The 22416-nt window shown below is 68.6% G+C and overlaps 1 protein-coding gene across 1 annotated transcript in view; it reads right to left on the bottom strand.

Moving 5' to 3' along the window:
• Positions 1-22416, bottom strand: part of AXL (AXL receptor tyrosine kinase) — an 80901-nt gene that overhangs the window by 33587 nt on the left and 24898 nt on the right. Inside the window, 3 exon segments of the mRNA XM_048499110.1 lie at positions 11715-11741; positions 14752-14778; positions 18008-18034. Coding sequence (XP_048355067.1) covers positions 11715-11741; positions 14752-14778; positions 18008-18034 — 81 coding nt within the window.

Below are 22416 nucleotides of genomic sequence, written 5' to 3'. Positions count from 1 at the left end.
GGGGGGGGGGGGGGTGTTGGGGGTTGGGGGTGGGGTGGGGGTGGGGGGCTTTGAGGGTGGGGGGGGGGGGGGGGGGGGGGGGGGGGGGGGGGGGGGGGGGGGGGGGGGGGGGGGGGAAGGCAAGGGGGGGGGGGGGGGGGGGGGTGGGAGGGGGGGGGGGGTGGGGTGGGGGCGCGTGTGGTGGGGGGGGGGGGGGGGGTGGGGGGGGAGGGGAGGGTGGAGGAGGGCGGTGGTGGGGGGGGGGTGGGGGTGGGGGGGTGGGGGGGGGGGTGGGGGGGGGGGGGGGGGGGGGGGGTGGGGGGGGGGGGGGGGGGGGGGGGGGGGGGGTGGGGGGGGGGGGGGGTGGGGGGGGGGGGGGGTGGGGGGGGGGGGGGGTGGGGGGGGGGGGGGGTGGGGGGGGGGGGGGGTGGGGGGGGGGGGGGGTGGGGGGGGGGGGGGGTGGGGGGGGGGGGGGGTGGGGGGGGGGGGGGGTGGGGGGGGGGGGGGGTGGGGGGGGGGGGGGGTGGGGGGGGGGGGGGGTGGGGGGGGGGGGGGGTGGGGGGGGGGGGGGGTGGGGGGGGGGGGGGGTGGGGGGGGGGGGGGGTGGGGGGGGGGGGGGGTGGGGGGGGGGGGGGGTGGGGGGGGGGGGGGGTGGGGGGGGGGGGGGGTGGGGGGGGGGGGGGGTGGGGGGGGGGGGGGGTGGGGGGGGGGGGGGGTGGGGGGGGGGGGGGGTGGGGGGGGGGGGGGGTGGGGGGGGGGGGGGGTGGGGGGGGGGGGGGGTGGGGGGGGGGGGGGGTGGGGGGGGGGGGGGGTGGGGGGGGGGGGGGGTGGGGGGGGGGGGGGGTGGGGGGGGGGGGGGGTGGGGGGGGGGGGGGGTGGGGGGGGGGGGGGGTGGGGGGGGGGGGGGGTGGGGGGGGGGGGGGGTGGGGGGGGGGGGGGGTGGGGGGGGGGGGGGGTGGGGGGGGGGGGGGGTGGGGGGGGGGGGGGGTGGGGGGGGGGGGGGGTGGGGGGGGGGGGGGGTGGGGGGGGGGGGGGGTGGGGGGGGGGGGGGGTGGGGGGGGGGGGGGGTGGGGGGGGGGGGGGGTGGGGGGGGGGGGGGGTGGGGGGGGGGGGGGGTGGGGGGGGGGGGGGGTGGGGGGGGGGGGGGGTGGGGGGGGGGGGGGGTGGGGGGGGGGGGGGGTGGGGGGGGGGGGGGGTGGGGGGGGGGGGGGGTGGGGGGGGGGGGGGGTGGGGGGGGGGGGGGGTGGGGGGGGGGGGGGGTGGGGGGGGGGGGGGGTGGGGGGGGGGGGGGGTGGGGGGGGGGGGGGGTGGGGGGGGGGGGGGGTGGGGGGGGGGGGGGGTGGGGGGGGGGGGGGGTGGGGGGGGGGGGGGGTGGGGGGGGGGGGGGGTGGGGGGGGGGGGGGGTGGGGGGGGGGGGGGGTGGGGGGGGGGGGGGGTGGGGGGGGGGGGGGGTGGGGGGGGGGGGGGGTGGGGGGGGGGGGGGGTGGGGGGGGGGGGGGGTGGGGGGGGGGGGGGGTGGGGGGGGGGGGGGGTGGGGGGGGGGGGGGGTGGGGGGGGGGGGGGGTGGGGGGGGGGGGGGGTGGGGGGGGGGGGGGGTGGGGGGGGGGGGGGGTGGGGGGGGGGGGGGGTGGGGGGGGGGGGGGGTGGGGGGGGGGGGGGGTGGGGGGGGGGGGGGGTGGGGGGGGGGGGGGGTGGGGGGGGGGGGGGGTGGGGGGGGGGGGGGGTGGGGGGGGGGGGGGGTGGGGGGGGGGGGGGGTGGGGGGGGGGGGGGGTGGGGGGGGGGGGGGGTGGGGGGGGGGGGGGGTGGGGGGGGGGGGGGGTGGGGGGGGGGGGGGGTGGGGGGGGGGGGGGGTGGGGGGGGGGGGGGGTGGGGGGGGGGGGGGGTGGGGGGGGGGGGGGGTGGGGGGGGGGGGGGGTGGGGGGGGGGGGGGGTGGGGGGGGGGGGGGGTGGGGGGGGGGGGGGGTGGGGGGGGGGGGGGGTGGGGGGGGGGGGGGGTGGGGGGGGGGGGGGGTGGGGGGGGGGGGGGGTGGGGGGGGGGGGGGGTGGGGGGGGGGGGGGGTGGGGGGGGGGGGGGGTGGGGGGGGGGGGGGGTGGGGGGGGGGGGGGGTGGGGGGGGGGGGGGGTGGGGGGGGGGGGGGGTGGGGGGGGGGGGGGGTGGGGGGGGGGGGGGGTGGGGGGGGGGGGGGGTGGGGGGGGGGGGGGGTGGGGGGGGGGGGGGGTGGGGGGGGGGGGGGGTGGGGGGGGGGGGGGGTGGGGGGGGGGGGGGGTGGGGGGGGGGGGGGGTGGGGGGGGGGGGGGGTGGGGGGGGGGGGGGGTGGGGGGGGGGGGGGGTGGGGGGGGGGGGGGGTGGGGGGGGGGGGGGGTGGGGGGGGGGGGGGGTGGGGGGGGGGGGGGGTGGGGGGGGGGGGGGGTGGGGGGGGGGGGGGGTGGGGGGGGGGGGGGGTGGGGGGGGGGGGGGGTGGGGGGGGGGGGGGGTGGGGGGGGGGGGGGGTGGGGGGGGGGGGGGGTGGGGGGGGGGGGGGGTGGGGGGGGGGGGGGGTGGGGGGGGGGGGGGGTGGGGGGGGGGGGGGGTGGGGGGGGGGGGGGGTGGGGGGGGGGGGGGGTGGGGGGGGGGGGGGGTGGGGGGGGGGGGGGGTGGGGGGGGGGGGGGGTGGGGGGGGGGGGGGGTGGGGGGGGGGGGGGGTGGGGGGGGGGGGGGGTGGGGGGGGGGGGGGGTGGGGGGGGGGGGGGGTGGGGGGGGGGGGGGGTGGGGGGGGGGGGGGGTGGGGGGGGGGGGGGGTGGGGGGGGGGGGGGGTGGGGGGGGGGGGGGGTGGGGGGGGGGGGGGGTGGGGGGGGGGGGGGGTGGGGGGGGGGGGGGGTGGGGGGGGGGGGGGGTGGGGGGGGGGGGGGGTGGGGGGGGGGGGGGGTGGGGGGGGGGGGGGGTGGGGGGGGGGGGGGGTGGGGGGGGGGGGGGGTGGGGGGGGGGGGGGGTGGGGGGGGGGGGGGGTGGGGGGGGGGGGGGGTGGGGGGGGGGGGGGGTGGGGGGGGGGGGGGGTGGGGGGGGGGGGGGGTGGGGGGGGGGGGGGGTGGGGGGGGGGGGGGGTGGGGGGGGGGGGGGGTGGGGGGGGGGGGGGGTGGGGGGGGGGGGGGGTGGGGGGGGGGGGGGGTGGGGGGGGGGGGGGGTGGGGGGGGGGGGGGGTGGGGGGGGGGGGGGGTGGGGGGGGGGGGGGGTGGGGGGGGGGGGGGGTGGGGGGGGGGGGGGGTGGGGGGGGGGGGGGGTGGGGGGGGGGGGGGGTGGGGGGGGGGGGGGGTGGGGGGGGGGGGGGGTGGGGGGGGGGGGGGGTGGGGGGGGGGGGGGGTGGGGGGGGGGGGGGGTGGGGGGGGGGGGGGGTGGGGGGGGGGGGGGGTGGGGGGGGGGGGGGGTGGGGGGGGGGGGGGGTGGGGGGGGGGGGGGGTGGGGGGGGGGGGGGGTGGGGGGGGGGGGGGGTGGGGGGGGGGGGGGGTGGGGGGGGGGGGGGGTGGGGGGGGGGGGGGGTGGGGGGGGGGGGGGGTGGGGGGGGGGGGGGGTGGGGGGGGGGGGGGGTGGGGGGGGGGGGGGGTGGGGGGGGGGGGGGGTGGGGGGGGGGGGGGGTGGGGGGGGGGGGGGGTGGGGGGGGGGGGGGGTGGGGGGGGGGGGGGGTGGGGGGGGGGGGGGGTGGGGGGGGGGGGGGGTGGGGGGGGGGGGGGGTGGGGGGGGGGGGGGGTGGGGGGGGGGGGGGGTGGGGGGGGGGGGGGGTGGGGGGGGGGGGGGGTGGGGGGGGGGGGGGGTGGGGGGGGGGGGGGGTGGGGGGGGGGGGGGGTGGGGGGGGGGGGGGGTGGGGGGGGGGGGGGGTGGGGGGGGGGGGGGGTGGGGGGGGGGGGGGGTGGGGGGGGGGGGGGGTGGGGGGGGGGGGGGGTGGGGGGGGGGGGGGGTGGGGGGGGGGGGGGGTGGGGGGGGGGGGGGGTGGGGGGGGGGGGGGGTGGGGGGGGGGGGGGGTGGGGGGGGGGGGGGGTGGGGGGGGGGGGGGGTGGGGGGGGGGGGGGGTGGGGGGGGGGGGGGGTGGGGGGGGGGGGGGGTGGGGGGGGGGGGGGGTGGGGGGGGGGGGGGGTGGGGGGGGGGGGGGGTGGGGGGGGGGGGGGGTGGGGGGGGGGGGGGGTGGGGGGGGGGGGGGGTGGGGGGGGGGGGGGGTGGGGGGGGGGGGGGGTGGGGGGGGGGGGGGGTGGGGGGGGGGGGGGGTGGGGGGGGGGGGGGGTGGGGGGGGGGGGGGGTGGGGGGGGGGGGGGGTGGGGGGGGGGGGGGGTGGGGGGGGGGGGGGGTGGGGGGGGGGGGGGGTGGGGGGGGGGGGGGGTGGGGGGGGGGGGGGGTGGGGGGGGGGGGGGGTGGGGGGGGGGGGGGGTGGGGGGGGGGGGGGGTGGGGGGGGGGGGGGGTGGGGGGGGGGGGGGGTGGGGGGGGGGGGGGGTGGGGGGGGGGGGGGGTGGGGGGGGGGGGGGGTGGGGGGGGGGGGGGGTGGGGGGGGGGGGGGGTGGGGGGGGGGGGGGGTGGGGGGGGGGGGGGGTGGGGGGGGGGGGGGGTGGGGGGGGGGGGGGGTGGGGGGGGGGGGGGGTGGGGGGGGGGGGGGGTGGGGGGGGGGGGGGGTGGGGGGGGGGGGGGGTGGGGGGGGGGGGGGGTGGGGGGGGGGGGGGGTGGGGGGGGGGGGGGGTGGGGGGGGGGGGGGGTGGGGGGGGGGGGGGGTGGGGGGGGGGGGGGGTGGGGGGGGGGGGGGGTGGGGGGGGGGGGGGGTGGGGGGGGGGGGGGGTGGGGGGGGGGGGGGGTGGGGGGGGGGGGGGGTGGGGGGGGGGGGGGGTGGGGGGGGGGGGGGGTGGGGGGGGGGGGGGGTGGGGGGGGGGGGGGGTGGGGGGGGGGGGGGGTGGGGGGGGGGGGGGGTGGGGGGGGGGGGGGGTGGGGGGGGGGGGGGGTGGGGGGGGGGGGGGGTGGGGGGGGGGGGGGGTGGGGGGGGGGGGGGGTGGGGGGGGGGGGGGGTGGGGGGGGGGGGGGGTGGGGGGGGGGGGGGGTGGGGGGGGGGGGGGGTGGGGGGGGGGGGGGGTGGGGGGGGGGGGGGGTGGGGGGGGGGGGGGGTGGGGGGGGGGGGGGGTGGGGGGGGGGGGGGGTGGGGGGGGGGGGGGGTGGGGGGGGGGGGGGGTGGGGGGGGGGGGGGGTGGGGGGGGGGGGGGGTGGGGGGGGGGGGGGGTGGGGGGGGGGGGGGGTGGGGGGGGGGGGGGGTGGGGGGGGGGGGGGGTGGGGGGGGGGGGGGGTGGGGGGGGGGGGGGGTGGGGGGGGGGGGGGGTGGGGGGGGGGGGGGGTGGGGGGGGGGGGGGGTGGGGGGGGGGGGGGGTGGGGGGGGGGGGGGGTGGGGGGGGGGGGGGGTGGGGGGGGGGGGGGGTGGGGGGGGGGGGGGGTGGGGGGGGGGGGGGGTGGGGGGGGGGGGGGGTGGGGGGGGGGGGGGGTGGGGGGGGGGGGGGGTGGGGGGGGGGGGGGGTGGGGGGGGGGGGGGGTGGGGGGGGGGGGGGGTGGGGGGGGGGGGGGGTGGGGGGGGGGGGGGGTGGGGGGGGGGGGGGGTGGGGGGGGGGGGGGGTGGGGGGGGGGGGGGGTGGGGGGGGGGGGGGGTGGGGGGGGGGGGGGGTGGGGGGGGGGGGGGGTGGGGGGGGGGGGGGGTGGGGGGGGGGGGGGGTGGGGGGGGGGGGGGGTGGGGGGGGGGGGGGGTGGGGGGGGGGGGGGGTGGGGGGGGGGGGGGGTGGGGGGGGGGGGGGGTGGGGGGGGGGGGGGGTGGGGGGGGGGGGGGGTGGGGGGGGGGGGGGGTGGGGGGGGGGGGGGGTGGGGGGGGGGGGGGGTGGGGGGGGGGGGGGGTGGGGGGGGGGGGGGGTGGGGGGGGGGGGGGGTGGGGGGGGGGGGGGGTGGGGGGGGGGGGGGGTGGGGGGGGGGGGGGGTGGGGGGGGGGGGGGGTGGGGGGGGGGGGGGGTGGGGGGGGGGGGGGGTGGGGGGGGGGGGGGGTGGGGGGGGGGGGGGGTGGGGGGGGGGGGGGGTGGGGGGGGGGGGGGGTGGGGGGGGGGGGGGGTGGGGGGGGGGGGGGGTGGGGGGGGGGGGGGGTGGGGGGGGGGGGGGGTGGGGGGGGGGGGGGGTGGGGGGGGGGGGGGGTGGGGGGGGGGGGGGGTGGGGGGGGGGGGGGGTGGGGGGGGGGGGGGGTGGGGGGGGGGGGGGGTGGGGGGGGGGGGGGGTGGGGGGGGGGGGGGGTGGGGGGGGGGGGGGGTGGGGGGGGGGGGGGGTGGGGGGGGGGGGGGGTGGGGGGGGGGGGGGGTGGGGGGGGGGGGGGGTGGGGGGGGGGGGGGGTGGGGGGGGGGGGGGGTGGGGGGGGGGGGGGGTGGGGGGGGGGGGGGGTGGGGGGGGGGGGGGGTGGGGGGGGGGGGGGGTGGGGGGGGGGGGGGGTGGGGGGGGGGGGGGGTGGGGGGGGGGGGGGGTGGGGGGGGGGGGGGGTGGGGGGGGGGGGGGGTGGGGGGGGGGGGGGGTGGGGGGGGGGGGGGGTGGGGGGGGGGGGGGGTGGGGGGGGGGGGGGGTGGGGGGGGGGGGGGGTGGGGGGGGGGGGGGGTGGGGGGGGGGGGGGGTGGGGGGGGGGGGGGGTGGGGGGGGGGGGGGGTGGGGGGGGGGGGGGGTGGGGGGGGGGGGGGGTGGGGGGGGGGGGGGGTGGGGGGGGGGGGGGGTGGGGGGGGGGGGGGGTGGGGGGGGGGGGGGGTGGGGGGGGGGGGGGGTGGGGGGGGGGGGGGGTGGGGGGGGGGGGGGGTGGGGGGGGGGGGGGGTGGGGGGGGGGGGGGGTGGGGGGGGGGGGGGGTGGGGGGGGGGGGGGGTGGGGGGGGGGGGGGGTGGGGGGGGGGGGGGGTGGGGGGGGGGGGGGGTGGGGGGGGGGGGGGGTGGGGGGGGGGGGGGGTGGGGGGGGGGGGGGGTGGGGGGGGGGGGGGGTGGGGGGGGGGGGGGGTGGGGGGGGGGGGGGGTGGGGGGGGGGGGGGGTGGGGGGGGGGGGGGGTGGGGGGGGGGGGGGGTGGGGGGGGGGGGGGGTGGGGGGGGGGGGGGGTGGGGGGGGGGGGGGGTGGGGGGGGGGGGGGGTGGGGGGGGGGGGGGGTGGGGGGGGGGGGGGGTGGGGGGGGGGGGGGGTGGGGGGGGGGGGGGGTGGGGGGGGGGGGGGGTGGGGGGGGGGGGGGGTGGGGGGGGGGGGGGGTGGGGGGGGGGGGGGGTGGGGGGGGGGGGGGGTGGGGGGGGGGGGGGGTGGGGGGGGGGGGGGGTGGGGGGGGGGGGGGGTGGGGGGGGGGGGGGGTGGGGGGGGGGGGGGGTGGGGGGGGGGGGGGGTGGGGGGGGGGGGGGGTGGGGGGGGGGGGGGGTGGGGGGGGGGGGGGGTGGGGGGGGGGGGGGGTGGGGGGGGGGGGGGGTGGGGGGGGGGGGGGGTGGGGGGGGGGGGGGGTGGGGGGGGGGGGGGGTGGGGGGGGGGGGGGGTGGGGGGGGGGGGGGGTGGGGGGGGGGGGGGGTGGGGGGGGGGGGGGGTGGGGGGGGGGGGGGGTGGGGGGGGGGGGGGGTGGGGGGGGGGGGGGGTGGGGGGGGGGGGGGGTGGGGGGGGGGGGGGGTGGGGGGGGGGGGGGGTGGGGGGGGGGGGGGGTGGGGGGGGGGGGGGGTGGGGGGGGGGGGGGGTGGGGGGGGGGGGGGGTGGGGGGGGGGGGGGGTGGGGGGGGGGGGGGGTGGGGGGGGGGGGGGGTGGGGGGGGGGGGGGGTGGGGGGGGGGGGGGGTGGGGGGGGGGGGGGGTGGGGGGGGGGGGGGGTGGGGGGGGGGGGGGGTGGGGGGGGGGGGGGGTGGGGGGGGGGGGGGGTGGGGGGGGGGGGGGGTGGGGGGGGGGGGGGGTGGGGGGGGGGGGGGGTGGGGGGGGGGGGGGGTGGGGGGGGGGGGGGGTGGGGGGGGGGGGGGGTGGGGGGGGGGGGGGGTGGGGGGGGGGGGGGGTGGGGGGGGGGGGGGGTGGGGGGGGGGGGGGGTGGGGGGGGGGGGGGGTGGGGGGGGGGGGGGGTGGGGGGGGGGGGGGGTGGGGGGGGGGGGGGGTGGGGGGGGGGGGGGGTGGGGGGGGGGGGGGGTGGGGGGGGGGGGGGGTGGGGGGGGGGGGGGGTGGGGGGGGGGGGGGGTGGGGGGGGGGGGGGGTGGGGGGGGGGGGGGGTGGGGGGGGGGGGGGGTGGGGGGGGGGGGGGGTGGGGGGGGGGGGGGGTGGGGGGGGGGGGGGGTGGGGGGGGGGGGGGGTGGGGGGGGGGGGGGGTGGGGGGGGGGGGGGGTGGGGGGGGGGGGGGGTGGGGGGGGGGGGGGGTGGGGGGGGGGGGGGGTGGGGGGGGGGGGGGGTGGGGGGGGGGGGGGGTGGGGGGGGGGGGGGGTGGGGGGGGGGGGGGGTGGGGGGGGGGGGGGGTGGGGGGGGGGGGGGGTGGGGGGGGGGGGGGGTGGGGGGGGGGGGGGGTGGGGGGGGGGGGGGGTGGGGGGGGGGGGGGGTGGGGGGGGGGGGGGGTGGGGGGGGGGGGGGGTGGGGGGGGGGGGGGGTGGGGGGGGGGGGGGGTGGGGGGGGGGGGGGGTGGGGGGGGGGGGGGGTGGGGGGGGGGGGGGGTGGGGGGGGGGGGGGGTGGGGGGGGGGGGGGGTGGGGGGGGGGGGGGGTGGGGGGGGGGGGGGGTGGGGGGGGGGGGGGGTGGGGGGGGGGGGGGGTGGGGGGGGGGGGGGGTGGGGGGGGGGGGGGGTGGGGGGGGGGGGGGGTGGGGGGGGGGGGGGGTGGGGGGGGGGGGGGGTGGGGGGGGGGGGGGGTGGGGGGGGGGGGGGGTGGGGGGGGGGGGGGGTGGGGGGGGGGGGGGGTGGGGGGGGGGGGGGGTGGGGGGGGGGGGGGGTGGGGGGGGGGGGGGGTGGGGGGGGGGGGGGGTGGGGGGGGGGGGGGGTGGGGGGGGGGGGGGGTGGGGGGGGGGGGGGGTGGGGGGGGGGGGGGGTGGGGGGGGGGGGGGGTGGGGGGGGGGGGGGGTGGGGGGGGGGGGGGGTGGGGGGGGGGGGGGGTGGGGGGGGGGGGGGGTGGGGGGGGGGGGGGGTGGGGGGGGGGGGGGGTGGGGGGGGGGGGGGGTGGGGGGGGGGGGGGGTGGGGGGGGGGGGGGGTGGGGGGGGGGGGGGGTGGGGGGGGGGGGGGGTGGGGGGGGGGGGGGGTGGGGGGGGGGGGGGGTGGGGGGGGGGGGGGGTGGGGGGGGGGGGGGGTGGGGGGGGGGGGGGGTGGGGGGGGGGGGGGGTGGGGGGGGGGGGGGGTGGGGGGGGGGGGGGGTGGGGGGGGGGGGGGGTGGGGGGGGGGGGGGGTGGGGGGGGGGGGGGGTGGGGGGGGGGGGGGGTGGGGGGGGGGGGGGGTGGGGGGGGGGGGGGGTGGGGGGGGGGGGGGGTGGGGGGGGGGGGGGGTGGGGGGGGGGGGGGGTGGGGGGGGGGGGGGGTGGGGGGGGGGGGGGGTGGGGGGGGGGGGGGGTGGGGGGGGGGGGGGGTGGGGGGGGGGGGGGGTGGGGGGGGGGGGGGGTGGGGGGGGGGGGGGGTGGGGGGGGGGGGGGGTGGGGGGGGGGGGGGGTGGGGGGGGGGGGGGGTGGGGGGGGGGGGGGGTGGGGGGGGGGGGGGGTGGGGGGGGGGGGGGGTGGGGGGGGGGGGGGGTGGGGGGGGGGGGGGGTGGGGGGGGGGGGGGGTGGGGGGGGGGGGGGGTGGGGGGGGGGGGGGGTGGGGGGGGGGGGGGGTGGGGGGGGGGGGGGGTGGGGGGGGGGGGGGGTGGGGGGGGGGGGGGGTGGGGGGGGGGGGGGGTGGGGGGGGGGGGGGGTGGGGGGGGGGGGGGGTGGGGGGGGGGGGGGGTGGGGGGGGGGGGGGGTGGGGGGGGGGGGGGGTGGGGGGGGGGGGGGGTGGGGGGGGGGGGGGGTGGGGGGGGGGGGGGGTGGGGGGGGGGGGGGGTGGGGGGGGGGGGGGGTGGGGGGGGGCAGGGGCTGATGGGAATTGTAGTCCATAAACATCTGGAGAGCCGCAGGTTGCAGACCCCTGGCCTATTGGGATGAGCGCAAGGTGCCACGGCTAAGCAGCTGGCCTCAGAGCAAACATCGGAAGAATTCCCTCAGAAACCAAAAGCCGGGTTATTTTGTCCAACGGCGATAAACCCAACCCCTCCCTCCCTCCCTCCCTCCCTCAGTCAGCTTGCGATGAAAGGCCCAGCTGCAGCGGCCAAAGGAGAAGTTGGCAACCCTGCATGCCCCTCGCTCATGGTTACTCATGAAAGGCATCTCCTGTTTCACAATTCATATTTCATGCGCGCAACTGACCCACGCACCACTCTGGCCACGTGCTTTTCCCCCTGCACGTGAGTCACACTTTTTGGGTTGCTCCTGTGGTGTGTGCCAACTTCCCCCTGGGGTGGCGTTTGCAGCTTCCCTCGTGGCCATGGGCCGAGCCCTCCCCCACCGTCCCACTCCACGAACAGCAACAGGCCTAGCAGTGGATGCCTGTTTGGTGGGCAGGGCGCCGTGGCTCCTGACCCCGCTCAGGCAAAAGAGCAGCGAACGGTGTGGGAACGTGCCAATCCTTTCTCTTCCTTCCTTTCTCTTTGCCTCTTGATGCACAGGCATGAAAGCAGGAAAGATATTTCTTCACTGGTTCTTCTCCAGGACCAGGGAAAGTTTCCCCAGACAAATCCCTGCCGGTCTGGCAGCTCCCAAAAGCAGAAAACCTGGGTCTGTTGTTATTGTTGTTGTTCTGTGGTTATCTTAAACAGGACTCCTGGGAGCCACTGAATGTCCTGAGGCAACAGAAGTCCTGTACTTTGTGTCCATACACACACACACACACACACACACACACACACACACACACACACACACACACACACACACACACACACACACACACACACACCCCACCCCACCCCACCCCACCCCCCCCTCCCAGGATTTCAGCAGCTGGGACTTTGAGACATCACAGATGAGAAAAATGCATCTTTGCACAAGGAATAACTAACTTGTCAGAATTCACAGACACAAAGGTGTAGTGACGGCCACTCACTGAAACAGATTTCAAAGGTGGCCTTCTCAGAGGAGTAGTCTGCTATTAGCCAAAATGACTAAGTGGAACCTCCATGTACAGATGCAGTATCTATCTATCTATCTATCTATCTATCTATCTATCTATCTATCTATCTATCTATCTATCTATCTACCTACCTACCTACCTACCTACCTACCTACCTACCTACCTACCTACCTACCTACCTACCTACCTACCTACCTACCTACCTACCTACCTACCTACCTACCTACCTACCTACCTACCCCCCTACCCACCTACCTACCTAACACCTTACCTTCTATCTATTCATCTATCTTCTATCTATCTATCTATTCATCTATTCATTTCCTGTCTTCTATCTATATTCATCTATTCTTCTTCTATCTGAGTCTATCTATCTATTCATCTATCTATCTATATATCTATCTATCTATCTATCTATCTATCTATCTATCTATCTATCTATCTATCTATCTATCTATCTATCTATCTATCTATCTATCTATCTATCTATCTATCTATCTATCTATCTATCTATCTATCTATCTATCTATCTGCCTATCTGCCTATCTATCTGCCTATCTGCCTATCTATCTGCCTATCTATCTTAAGGTGACCAGATGGTCACCTTTGTGAACCGGGACGGGTACATGTACAAGAAGTCGCTTAGCGCAGCTGCCTCGCCTCTGACATCACAGGGCTGCAAACGGCAAGCCCCAGAAGGTCGTAAGCCCTCCTCCTCCGTCAGCATCACATCGGGAGGCTGCCAGGCGATCTGCCTTGCTCCTCCAGGAAGGCAGTGCGGCAGCCTCCCAAAAATCGGGACAATTTAAAGAACATGCGGGACGAATTGTTTAAAGGTGGGACTGTCCCGCCAAAAGTGGGACGTCTGGTCAGCCTAATCTGTCTGTCTGTCTGTCTGTCTCACCTACCTACCTACCTACCTGCCTGCCTGATCTCTCTCTCTTTCTCAGAAAAAGATGTTAGATGGGTTGTCTATTCCTCCACCACAGAATTCAGCATGCTGGACCTTCTTTGTCGTCTGCTCTGCCTGGGTTCTCGTGCCAGTCTAGCCCTGCTCCTCCCACATCTGAAAGTTTGAAAGTGAACATACATTTTGGCACAAATGCTCTCGTATCAAAACTCCATGTTCAATAATGAGCAAAATAATGGTTTTGACAAAGGCAGTACGTAAAAATAAATGATAGGTCTGGTCCTAATCCGATGCTGCTGTAGAGATGCCAACATACTTCTGGGTGTACCCCCTCTCTTATTCATTTTATTTTATTTCTAATGTAGATTTACTAAACCGCCCACCCCCAAAGGGCTCTGTGCAGTGTACAGTGTAACATTTCAGTTAAAAACATCATAAAACTTTTAAAAGCAGCAGTGGCGTAGGAGGTTAAGAGCTCGTGTATCTAATCTGGAAGAACCGGGTTAGGTTCCCAGCTCTGCCACTTGAGCTGTGGAGGCCTATCTGGGGAATTCAGATTAGCCTGTACACTCCCACAAACGCCAGCTGGGTGACCTTGGGCTAGTCACAGCTTCTCGGAGCTCTCTCAGCCCCACCTACCTCACAGGGTGTTTGTTGTGAGGGGGGAAGGGCAAGGAGATTGTGAGCCCCTTTGAGTCTCCTACAGGAGAGAAAGGGGGGATATCAATCCAAACTCTTCTTCTTCTTCTAAAACCAACCCGCCACTTAACCTAATGCAACAATCAGATGGCGAATAGCTCTGTGTCCCAGAAGCAGCGAAAGTGTAGGAGATGGCACTCACATCAGCGGCTGTCGCCCCCAAAGGCCCGGTGGAGCAACTCCGTTTCACAGGCCCTGCGGAACCGCTCAAGGTCCCACAGGGCCCGGATGGTCGAAGGCAGAGTGTTCCACCAGGCTGGGGCCACGGCACTAAAGGCCCTGTCCCGGGTGGAGGTCAGCCGCATCATAGAGGGGCCAGGGACCGCCAGCAAATTGCCCTCTGCAGAACGCAGAGGCCGAGTGGGGACATAGGGGAGGAGACGGTCCAGCAGACATGCCCTCTTGCCTTCACAGCAGAGATCCTGCGAGCGCCCTTTGCCTCACCACTGCCCACCCGCATACCTGACATTCCTTTTCGGTCTCCGGCTAATTGGCTGGGGAGTCACAGCTCCCAATGAGTCAGGCTGGGGGAACGCAGAGCAGGAGGTGACGCAGCTGTGAGTCAGGGGATCTTGCCAGAAGCACAGAAGGCCCAGGGCCTCGTCTTCCCCTCCGTGCTCTGCCCAGCTCCGTGCAGCCAGCTGTGCTTTAATCTACATGCCAGCTGCTGAAAGCATTGCTCAGGAGTCCGAGACCACCACCCTTTGATGCTCATTTGCTGGCTTTGGAGTGTTAGATAGCTGGGCATGAAGTCAGAGGTGGGATCCAGCAGGTTCTCTCAGGTTCCCGAGAGTAGGTTACTCATTATTTGTGTGTGCCGAGAGGGGGTTACTAATGGGTGATTTTGCCATGTGATTTTTGCCTTAGTTATGCCCCTCCTCTCAGCAGTATTGCCTGTGCACTGGCTATATATCTGACCATTTGCCTACCCCCTCCCGCCCAGGGTTTGTCCACTGGGGTTTGATCCAATAGGCATTTTATTATTATTCATTTTTTGTAGGCTACTGCTGCTATAGTTTTAATAGTTTAAAGGTTTTGTATTGTTTTAATTGGTGCTATTCGATGTGTTTTACTGTCTTGTTATTTGCTGTTGTACACCGCCCTGAGCCCTTTGGGGGTAGGGCGGTTTATCAAATCGAATGAATAGATAGATAGATTAGATAGATTAGATAGAAAGATAGAAAAGATAGGATAGATAGGATGGATGGATGGATGGATGGATAGGATGGATAGGATGGATGGATGGATAGGATGGATGGATGGATGGATGGATGGATGGATGGATGGATGGATGGATGGATGGATGGATTGGATGGATGGATGGATGGATGGATTGGATGGATAGGATGGATAGGATGGATGGATGGATAGGATGGATGGATAGATGGATAGATGGATAGATGGATAGATGGATAGATGGATAGATGGATAGATGGATAGATGGATAGATGGATAGATGGATAGATAGATAGATAGATAGATAGATAGATAGATAGATAGATAGATAGATAGATAGATAGATGATAGCACGCAGAACTTGAAGCAGACTTGCAGGAGGTGCACCGGCGTGCGTGACAGCCTGCGCCTGCGTGCATTCGTTTCCCGCCCAAGGACCAGCGCAGCGGCTGTGTTCTTGCCACAGCCCTGCCCAGGAATGCCACGCCCCTGGAATGCCCGGCCACGCCCCCGTCGTGCCCCGCCCGGCCCCACTGGCGCTATGCCACAGTTTGAATCCCACCACCACGGGAACCAGTTACTAAAACTTTTGGATCCCACCACTGCATGAAGTGGATGCTCTTTCTGTGTTTGCCTCCCCGCCCCAAGCCGACAGACCTCCCCCAGCGGCACAGGAAAGAACTCAGGTATCCTAACTTCCCCCTGCCTGTCGGCCGGCACAGCAAGCGATACAGGCAACAGCCCTTTCAGATGAAAACGGCAGCCCCCCGAACCCAGAGTTATGAGAGAAGTGGCTGTACGTGTTTGTTCCCTCCCAAGGATGCACAGTTGCCAGGTGGGGGTTGGAGGCCTTCCAAAATTACGACTGATCCCCAAAGGAGAAATAAGTTCACCTGGAAGAAAAATGACTGCTTCGGAAGGGGGACTCTATGGTTGAGGCCCCCCCTCGGCCCCACCCCCAAACCTCCAGGGATTTCCCAACCCAGAGCTGATAACCCTATGCCATCTAGAGTTGCCAACTCCAGCCTGGGAAATTCCTGGCGGTTCGAGGGAGGGGACATTGGGAGTTCACATAGATGTTTAAAAAATCTTTGGCAGGGGTCCGCAACCTGCGGCTCTCCAGATGTTCATGGACTACAATTCCCATCAGCCCCTGCCAGCATGGCCATCTCTTACCACCTCATTCTCTTGCTACATTTAATCTTGCCACTTATTTCCGAGTAAGCTCTTCACCCAGGAGTGCCGAGTGAAGAGGCTGTTGCCGCCTGGATTTATTTCCATCTCATGTCTGGAGGAACGCTGCTCTTTCACACAAGTGCTTCCTCTTATAACAAGCCCTGACACAGCTGCCGACTCAGCAAAACAAAAACCCTCTCCGGCCCAAGCGGTGACCCACAGTACCCCCCCAGGCGAATCATCCTCCAGCCTCTGGCAAAAAGTGTGGGGACTGTGGTCATGATGCTTGGAAGCTCTTGGGAAGGATCCAGAGCTCTAGACTGAGTGGTCAACAGTTTCCTTTCTTCTTGAAATGAGATTTTATTATTAAGACTGAAAAGAGTGACAAACACCCCCACACACAAAAGGAGCTCAGAAAATACATTTCACAAAAGGGCTCCCAATTTCTCTTGCACTAAATACTGACCTCTAAAGATACTACTGCTCTTTAATAACTTCTGTAAAGTTTGCTCTTAATTGTTATTACTGATAAATATCACACTTTTCTGCATGAAATCAAATGTTTTGATGATCTTCTCTCCCTCAAATCTACAAGTCGCCAAACTCCTTTTTGTTTCTGTTTTACCCAAAATGTCTATCGGGGATTTCCAATTATCTAAAAATTTAGATTTCTTTTCTCTAAGACGACGAAGCGGTCGACACTTCCAAAGCAACAGCAAGAAATTCGTTTGCAGCACCTTCATCCCTGCAGACTTGTCCAGGGCTTAATTCAGAGGTGGGATCCAGCAGGTTCTCACAGGTTCCCGAGAGTAGGTTATCTAATTATCGGTGTGTGCCGAGAGGGGGTTACTAATTGGTGATTTTGCCACGTGATTTTTGCCTTAGTTACGCCCCTCCTCTCAGCAGTAGCACGCAGAACTTGAAGCAGTCTAGCAGGAGGTGCACCGGCGTGCGTGGCAGCCTGCGCCTGCGTGGATTCGTTTCCCGCCCAAGGACTGGGGCAGTGGCTGCGTCCTTGCCACAGCCCCAGGAATGCCCCACCCCCAGAATGCCTGGCCACGCCCCCATCTTGCCCCGCCCAGCCCCACTGGCGCTACGCCACAGTTTGAATCCCACCACCATGGGAACCTGTTACTAAAATTTTTGGATCCCACCACTGGCTTAATTTACAGCCAAACACTCTGCCTGGTCCAGGCCTCAGAATTCCGAATAATAGACCATCGGCCTGTATTTATTGAAAAAACGCTTGCGCAGAGCCATAGTGAGGGGGAACTATGCCCGGGGCGCATGTGTGCCCTGCGCCCCCGCCATGCCCCCACACTGGCACACACCCGGTGCAAGATGCCCTACCCTGTCCCCTGGCAGCTATGCGTCTGTGCTTGTGGAGTGGCTTTGTCATCTGAGATGGGTCAGGTTGCCCCCTTTGGGTTGAGAAATACCTGGAGAGCTTGGGGGCGGAGCCTAGGGAAGGGATGGCCTCAGCAGAGGATAATGCCACAGACTTCATAGCAGGGGTGTGTATCTATAGATCAGGGGTCTGCAACCTGCGGCTCTCCAAATTTTCTTGGACTACAATTGGCCATGGTGGCAGGGGCTGATGGGAATTGTAGTCCATGAACATCTGGAGAGCCGCAGGTTGCAGACCCCTGATCTATAGAAAGTGGTGCTCAGGGCAAGCACTGGAATTGCTCCTCTTCGCACAAATCTGACAGGTTCCCCCACCTTGGAAGACCAGCTCTGGGGCAGCCAGGTCTACCCATTCCTTCAGGCCTGTGATTCTCATATTGGGTCTTCATAGCTTCAAAGATATCTCATTTTTTTTTTTAAAAAAAAGGAAAAACGACATCTGTGTGGAAGCAGCAGTCAAAACTAACTTTATTCGCACACTTTTCACACTGAAATGGCAGGCGGATGTGCTGCAAGCTGAAAAAACCTCCATGGGAATATGAGTGCTGGTGGCTGGGGAGCAGACAAAAGAAGAAGAAGAAGAGTTTGGATTTATATCCCCCCTTTCTCTCCTGTAGGAGACTCAAAGGGGCTGACAATCTCCTTGCCCTTCCCCCCTCACAACAAACACCCTGTGAGGTGGGTGGGGCTGAGAGAGCTCAGAAGAACTGTGACTAGCCCAAGGTCACCCAGCTGGCGTGTGTGGGAATGCATAGGCTAATCTGAATTCCCCAGATAAGCCTCCACAGCTCAGGTGGCAGAGCTGGGAATCAAACCCGGTTCCTCCAGATCAGAGTGCACCTGCTCTTAGCCACTGCGCCACTGCTGCTCCTTTTCCTCTGAAACACTCCCCCCCCTGCACTGTGCGGATAAAAAAAAGCCAAAATCAGGGGTGTCCCTCCGGATGTTCATGAACTACAATTCCCATCAATCCTTCCCAACATGAGCATTGGCTATATTGGCAAGGGCTGATGGGAATTGTAGTTCATGAACATCCGGAGGGCCATGAGTTTGACACCTGTGGCCAAAACAGATCTTTTCAAAACATCTGCAACACGTTTTATGTGTGTTGCGTGAAATGGGCCCCTTTGGCAAAGCAGTGTGGAACTTGTGGGGAGGGCGCTTTCCTTCCCCTCTGTCTGGCTACACAGCCCCTCTGTCTGGCTACACACTTGACCTACCTCGAAGGACTGCTGTATTGGTTGCCTGAGATAACGAACGTGGCCTTTTTCTGAAAACCCAAAAGTGCTGGGTAAACGCTGGCGCTGTTAGCATCCTAACAATCACCACTATCTTTAAGAGTGCAATGTCAACGTTAGCCCAAATAAATTCAAATAAATTCAAAAATACACACGTTGCGCTCTGGCTGTGTCCAATCTTATATATTGATCTTACACATAATTAAACAACTTAACACTTCCATTTGTATTTACATTTCCTTATTTCTCTGACAAAGTTCTTAAAGATACAGCATAAGTCTTCCAACCCTTATAACTAAACATAAATAATCACTTGATCCATTCAATGCTGTTAGCATCCTCCCATGAGCGGCAGAACCCATGCAAGCCCATGCGCACGCATACACAAACAGCCCCCTCATCGCCTAACGGCAAGTTGGCAACCTTTCCCCGGGCCTGTTCCCACGCTCAGAGCAAACCCCTCCCCACCCGAGGCATCGGGGCACAGCCACCTCCATAGAAAAGGGGACAAAAAGAGCTCAGCGCGGGGGACAAGCCCGGCTTTCACAGCGGGGACCGTAGACAATGAACAAGGACGTGAACAGCCGGGGGAAGAGGAGGGGGCTTCTGAAACGAGGCCGGGCAGAGAGTGCGAAGTGGGGTCCCTTTCCCCCTCTGAGTCCCCTCCAGAATGGTCGGGAGAATCAGCATTCCCTCTTTGCAGCCGGCGGAATGGAGAGAAAAACAAAGGACGTTTTTGGCTCGGGCTGGCAAAAGGAGTCGCCAGCCTCAGCCCTGAAGCTTCGTGGGAGCTTGGCATCTGGTTGCCACCCTCCAGGCGGGAACTGGAGTTCTCCAGGAATGCCGACTGTTCTTCACACAACAGAGGTTGGCTCCTCTGGAGAAAACGGCAGCTTCAGAGGACAGACTGTATGGAATCATCCACCAACTAAGCCTGTGGTGGCGAACCTTTGGCACTCCAGATGTTATGGACTACTATTCCCATCAGCCCCTGCCAGCATAGCCAATTGGCCATGCTGGCAGGGGCTGATGGGAATTGTAGTCCATAACATCTGGAGTGCCAAAGGTTCGCCACCACTGAACTAAGCCCACGTCTCTCTCCAAATCCATAATCTTCCCCAGAGCTGCCCGTGAGTCTGCAGGAATTTCCCATGCCACCGTTGGCGTCCTTAGGTCCACAAGTGAAAGCAAAGAGGATGTGTCTCTGAGCATGTACAGAACATATGGCTTAACCAGTCAGCACTCTCCAGCCAGGGATTAGGGGGTAAGGTTCCCAAAACAGATAGGTGATTTGGAAACCAAGGTGATTTCAGCCCCTCCCACTCGAAAAATTACATCCTGAGTGGGTTTTGCCACGCTGGCGCAATTGCAAGAGACGCTTCAGGAGCAGCAGTGGCGTAGGAGGTTAAGAGCTCCTGTATCTAATCTGGAGGAACCAGGTTTGATTCCCAGCTCTGCCGCCTGAGCTGTGGAGGCTTATCTGGGGAATTCAGAGGCTTATCTGGGGAATTCTTATCTTCTTCTTCTTTATCTTCTTCTTTATCTTCTTCTTCTTCTTCTTCTTCTTCTTCTTCTTCTTCTTCTTCTTCTTCAGATAGTTCTGGACCAGTTTTGGGCATGAGCAACCAATTCTGAATAATGAGTTCTCCTCTGAGAAGCTGATCCCTGCGACCCAGCTTGCTTCTCACCTTCTCCACTCAGTGAGCTTTATGGCAGAGTGAGGATTTGAACATAAGGCTCCGGGTTCCTTGCCCAGTGCTCGAAACCAGGAGTCCCTAAACTTTTTGAGCTACGGGCAGTGGTGGGATTCAAAAATTTTAACAACAGGTTCCGATGGTGGTGGGGCCAACGGGACCAGGAGGGGAGTGACATGGTGGGGGCGTGGCCTGGGCGTTCTGGGGGCGGGGCATTCCAGAGCAGGGTGGGCAGTGCTGCGGCAGGGGCGCAGGGTCTGCGCGTCCCAGGTGCAGTTCCCCCTCACTCCGCCTCTGGATTTTTCTGTACCTCCCCTCCAGTACTGTTGTTGGTACTTTCACCAGTTTTCAAGCCCAGTGCCCTCCCTCATGAGGCAGAACTTAGCCTCTACAAAACTGAAAGTGGAAGGTCATATTTTCTTTTAACAGAGATGTATCTAGGGAAAATGGAGCCCAGGGACAAAATCTGAGTTTTGCGTCCCCACCCCCATGGGTGGCTGCCCTCTCCCACCATGACAAAACAATGAATTTTTTTTGCCCCAGGTCATATCAAAGTCACAATCACATTATAGAACATGCCCCAACTCACAAATCTGAACACAGCAATGGGGTCGTGCCACACAGAAGAAATAAAATTTGTTGACAACATTTTCAAAATGCTTTCAAAATGTTTTATTACTGCCCTGAAAACGTTTTATGGAATTATATCCAACACCCCCAATTGCCTCCCCCCCAACATTGGAAACACAGCACAGAGCAAGGGAGGGAGGGAGGACAGGGACAAATCTCAAGTCATGTTTTTCACAGTAGTTGCACACACTGAATTTTAATACTGACAATGCTCTTAGTCTTAACTTTCCCAGTCCCAGGCTCTAACTGCTTTTCCTAGTTCTACCTTAACTCTGCCCATCAACTGACACTCTTCAAGGCATACCTCATCACACACATTGCGTAAAAACATGATTCTTTGTGGTCCGTTGCAAAGACTATCAAGACAATCTTGCTTGGCATACAATCAAGGAACAAGCAGAAACATGAATGCGAAGATAGCCAAAACACTAAATTTTTCAAAGAGCTTATAGAGGTGATATGCAGTGCAAGCTTTTGGTTAGGATCTGGGATACCCAAAGTAGCTTACGACATTATCCCCTTCTGACAGTGCCTGGCCCAGTTTCCATATCAGAGGGGGAATTCAGACTTGGGTCTCCCAGATCCTAACCACTTCATCATACTGGCTTTCCTGGTAGTAATGCCTACGCAATTCCAGTCTACTTTATTTAATGCATTTTATTTATTTATTTATTTATTTATTTATTTTATTATTTGGGTTTATAAACCGCCCTCCCCGAAGGGCCTTGTGATGTGTACAACATAGATAGAGCACAACATCAAGTTAAATACAATAAATATAGATTAAAACAGCTCTAATAAAAATAAACCCTACCCCATTTAAAATGCAGCATTTATTAACTAAAGATGGCGCCTGCTATCAATTCCCATAAACCCCAAAACGGAAGGTGGCAGGATCTCCGATGTCATAAAGGAGGGAGAGGAAAAGGAGGACCCCTTATCAGCGGCTGGTCTCCCAAAGGTCTCGGGTGGAACAGCTCAGTCTTGCAGGCCCTGCAGAACTCAGCAAGATCCCGCAGGGCCCGGACAGCTGATGGAAGAGCGTTCCACCAGGCAGGGGCCAGAGCTGTAAAGGCTCTGGCCCGGGTGGGAGGCCAGCCGTATCATAGAGGGGCTAGGGATCACCAGTAAATTGGCCTCTGCTGAACGAGGGACCTATTTGGGACATATGGGGTAAGACGGTTCTTCGCCTCCCAGGCTCAGGGAAGTTTCCAGTGTATAATAAACAATAAAATCATCACATTAAATACTATTTAAAACACAGATGAACTAAAAACATCCATCTTAAATTCATTAAAAGTCTAAACTTAATACATTTTGGCTTATCACTGTAACAGAATAATTCCTTCTCAACTGGGTCAAAGGTGGACCCTGTTTTTAATACAAAGGTAATGCAGCCTGCATTTGGCTGCTCTGTGCTATAATATTCAAGTGTGCAGGAACAGCTGGGTACAGGTCTGTTACAACCCCACCCCCAGCAAAACATTTCCCAAACTGTACCTCCACAGCAACGGTAACAGGATGGTAACAGGAGAAAAATAAATCTCTCTACAACACATAGTTCTCTGCTCTTCTATTTAAGATGGGACTCTTGTACCAGCCTTAGGGAAATAGACTGTTATGGTCATGCTAGGGAAGAACATGTTGTTTATATTTCTTTCCATTGTGCACAAATAGCAAAGCTAAAGTTCACTGGCATTCATTTGCAAAGAACTTCAGCTAAATTGTCGAAGGCTTTCATGGCCAGATTCAACTGGTTGCTGTGGGTTTTCTGAACTGTGTGACCGGTGGTCTAGTAGATCCTGTTCCTAACGTTTTGTGTGCATCTGCAGCTGGCATCTTCAAAGTGTATCCCATAGAGAAGTGTGTTGTGATACACCTCTGAAGATGCCAGCTGCAGATGCAGGTGAAACATTTAGAACAAGATCTACCAGACCACGGCCAAACAGCCCGGAAAAACCACAACAACCAATCTATTTATAATTCATGAACAGGAAAGGCTGCCCTTTGCTAATCCCATAACTTCCTCATATTCATAATTAATGATTAGATATGAAGTTTAATTATATTTAAGTTTATTTAAGATATGAAGTTTAATTATATTTTTTAACAACTCATTTAAAGGGACAAGCAGCATGGCCAACAAAAAAATTAAACTTCACATAGGGCTAAAATATTAGAATATAAACAGTAGTAATAAATAATACCTCTATGTATTATATTTGTATCCTTTGTTTTGAATCAGCATCTGGGCATGCTATGCAGAAACTTCCCTTATCCTCCCAGTAGAAATAAAATGGTGTCCTCCCCCAAACTTTTAAAATAAAAAAAGTCTTGCTTTAGCATAATACAGTAGTAATTCCACCCATCTGCAGATTAGCAACTC

The sequence above is a fragment of the Sphaerodactylus townsendi genome, linkage group LG06, assembly GCF_021028975.2.
Source record: "Sphaerodactylus townsendi isolate TG3544 linkage group LG06, MPM_Stown_v2.3, whole genome shotgun sequence".
Classification (NCBI taxonomy): Eukaryota; Metazoa; Chordata; class Lepidosauria; order Squamata; family Sphaerodactylidae; genus Sphaerodactylus; species Sphaerodactylus townsendi.
This window is presented reverse-complemented; position numbering and strand designations above follow the sequence as displayed.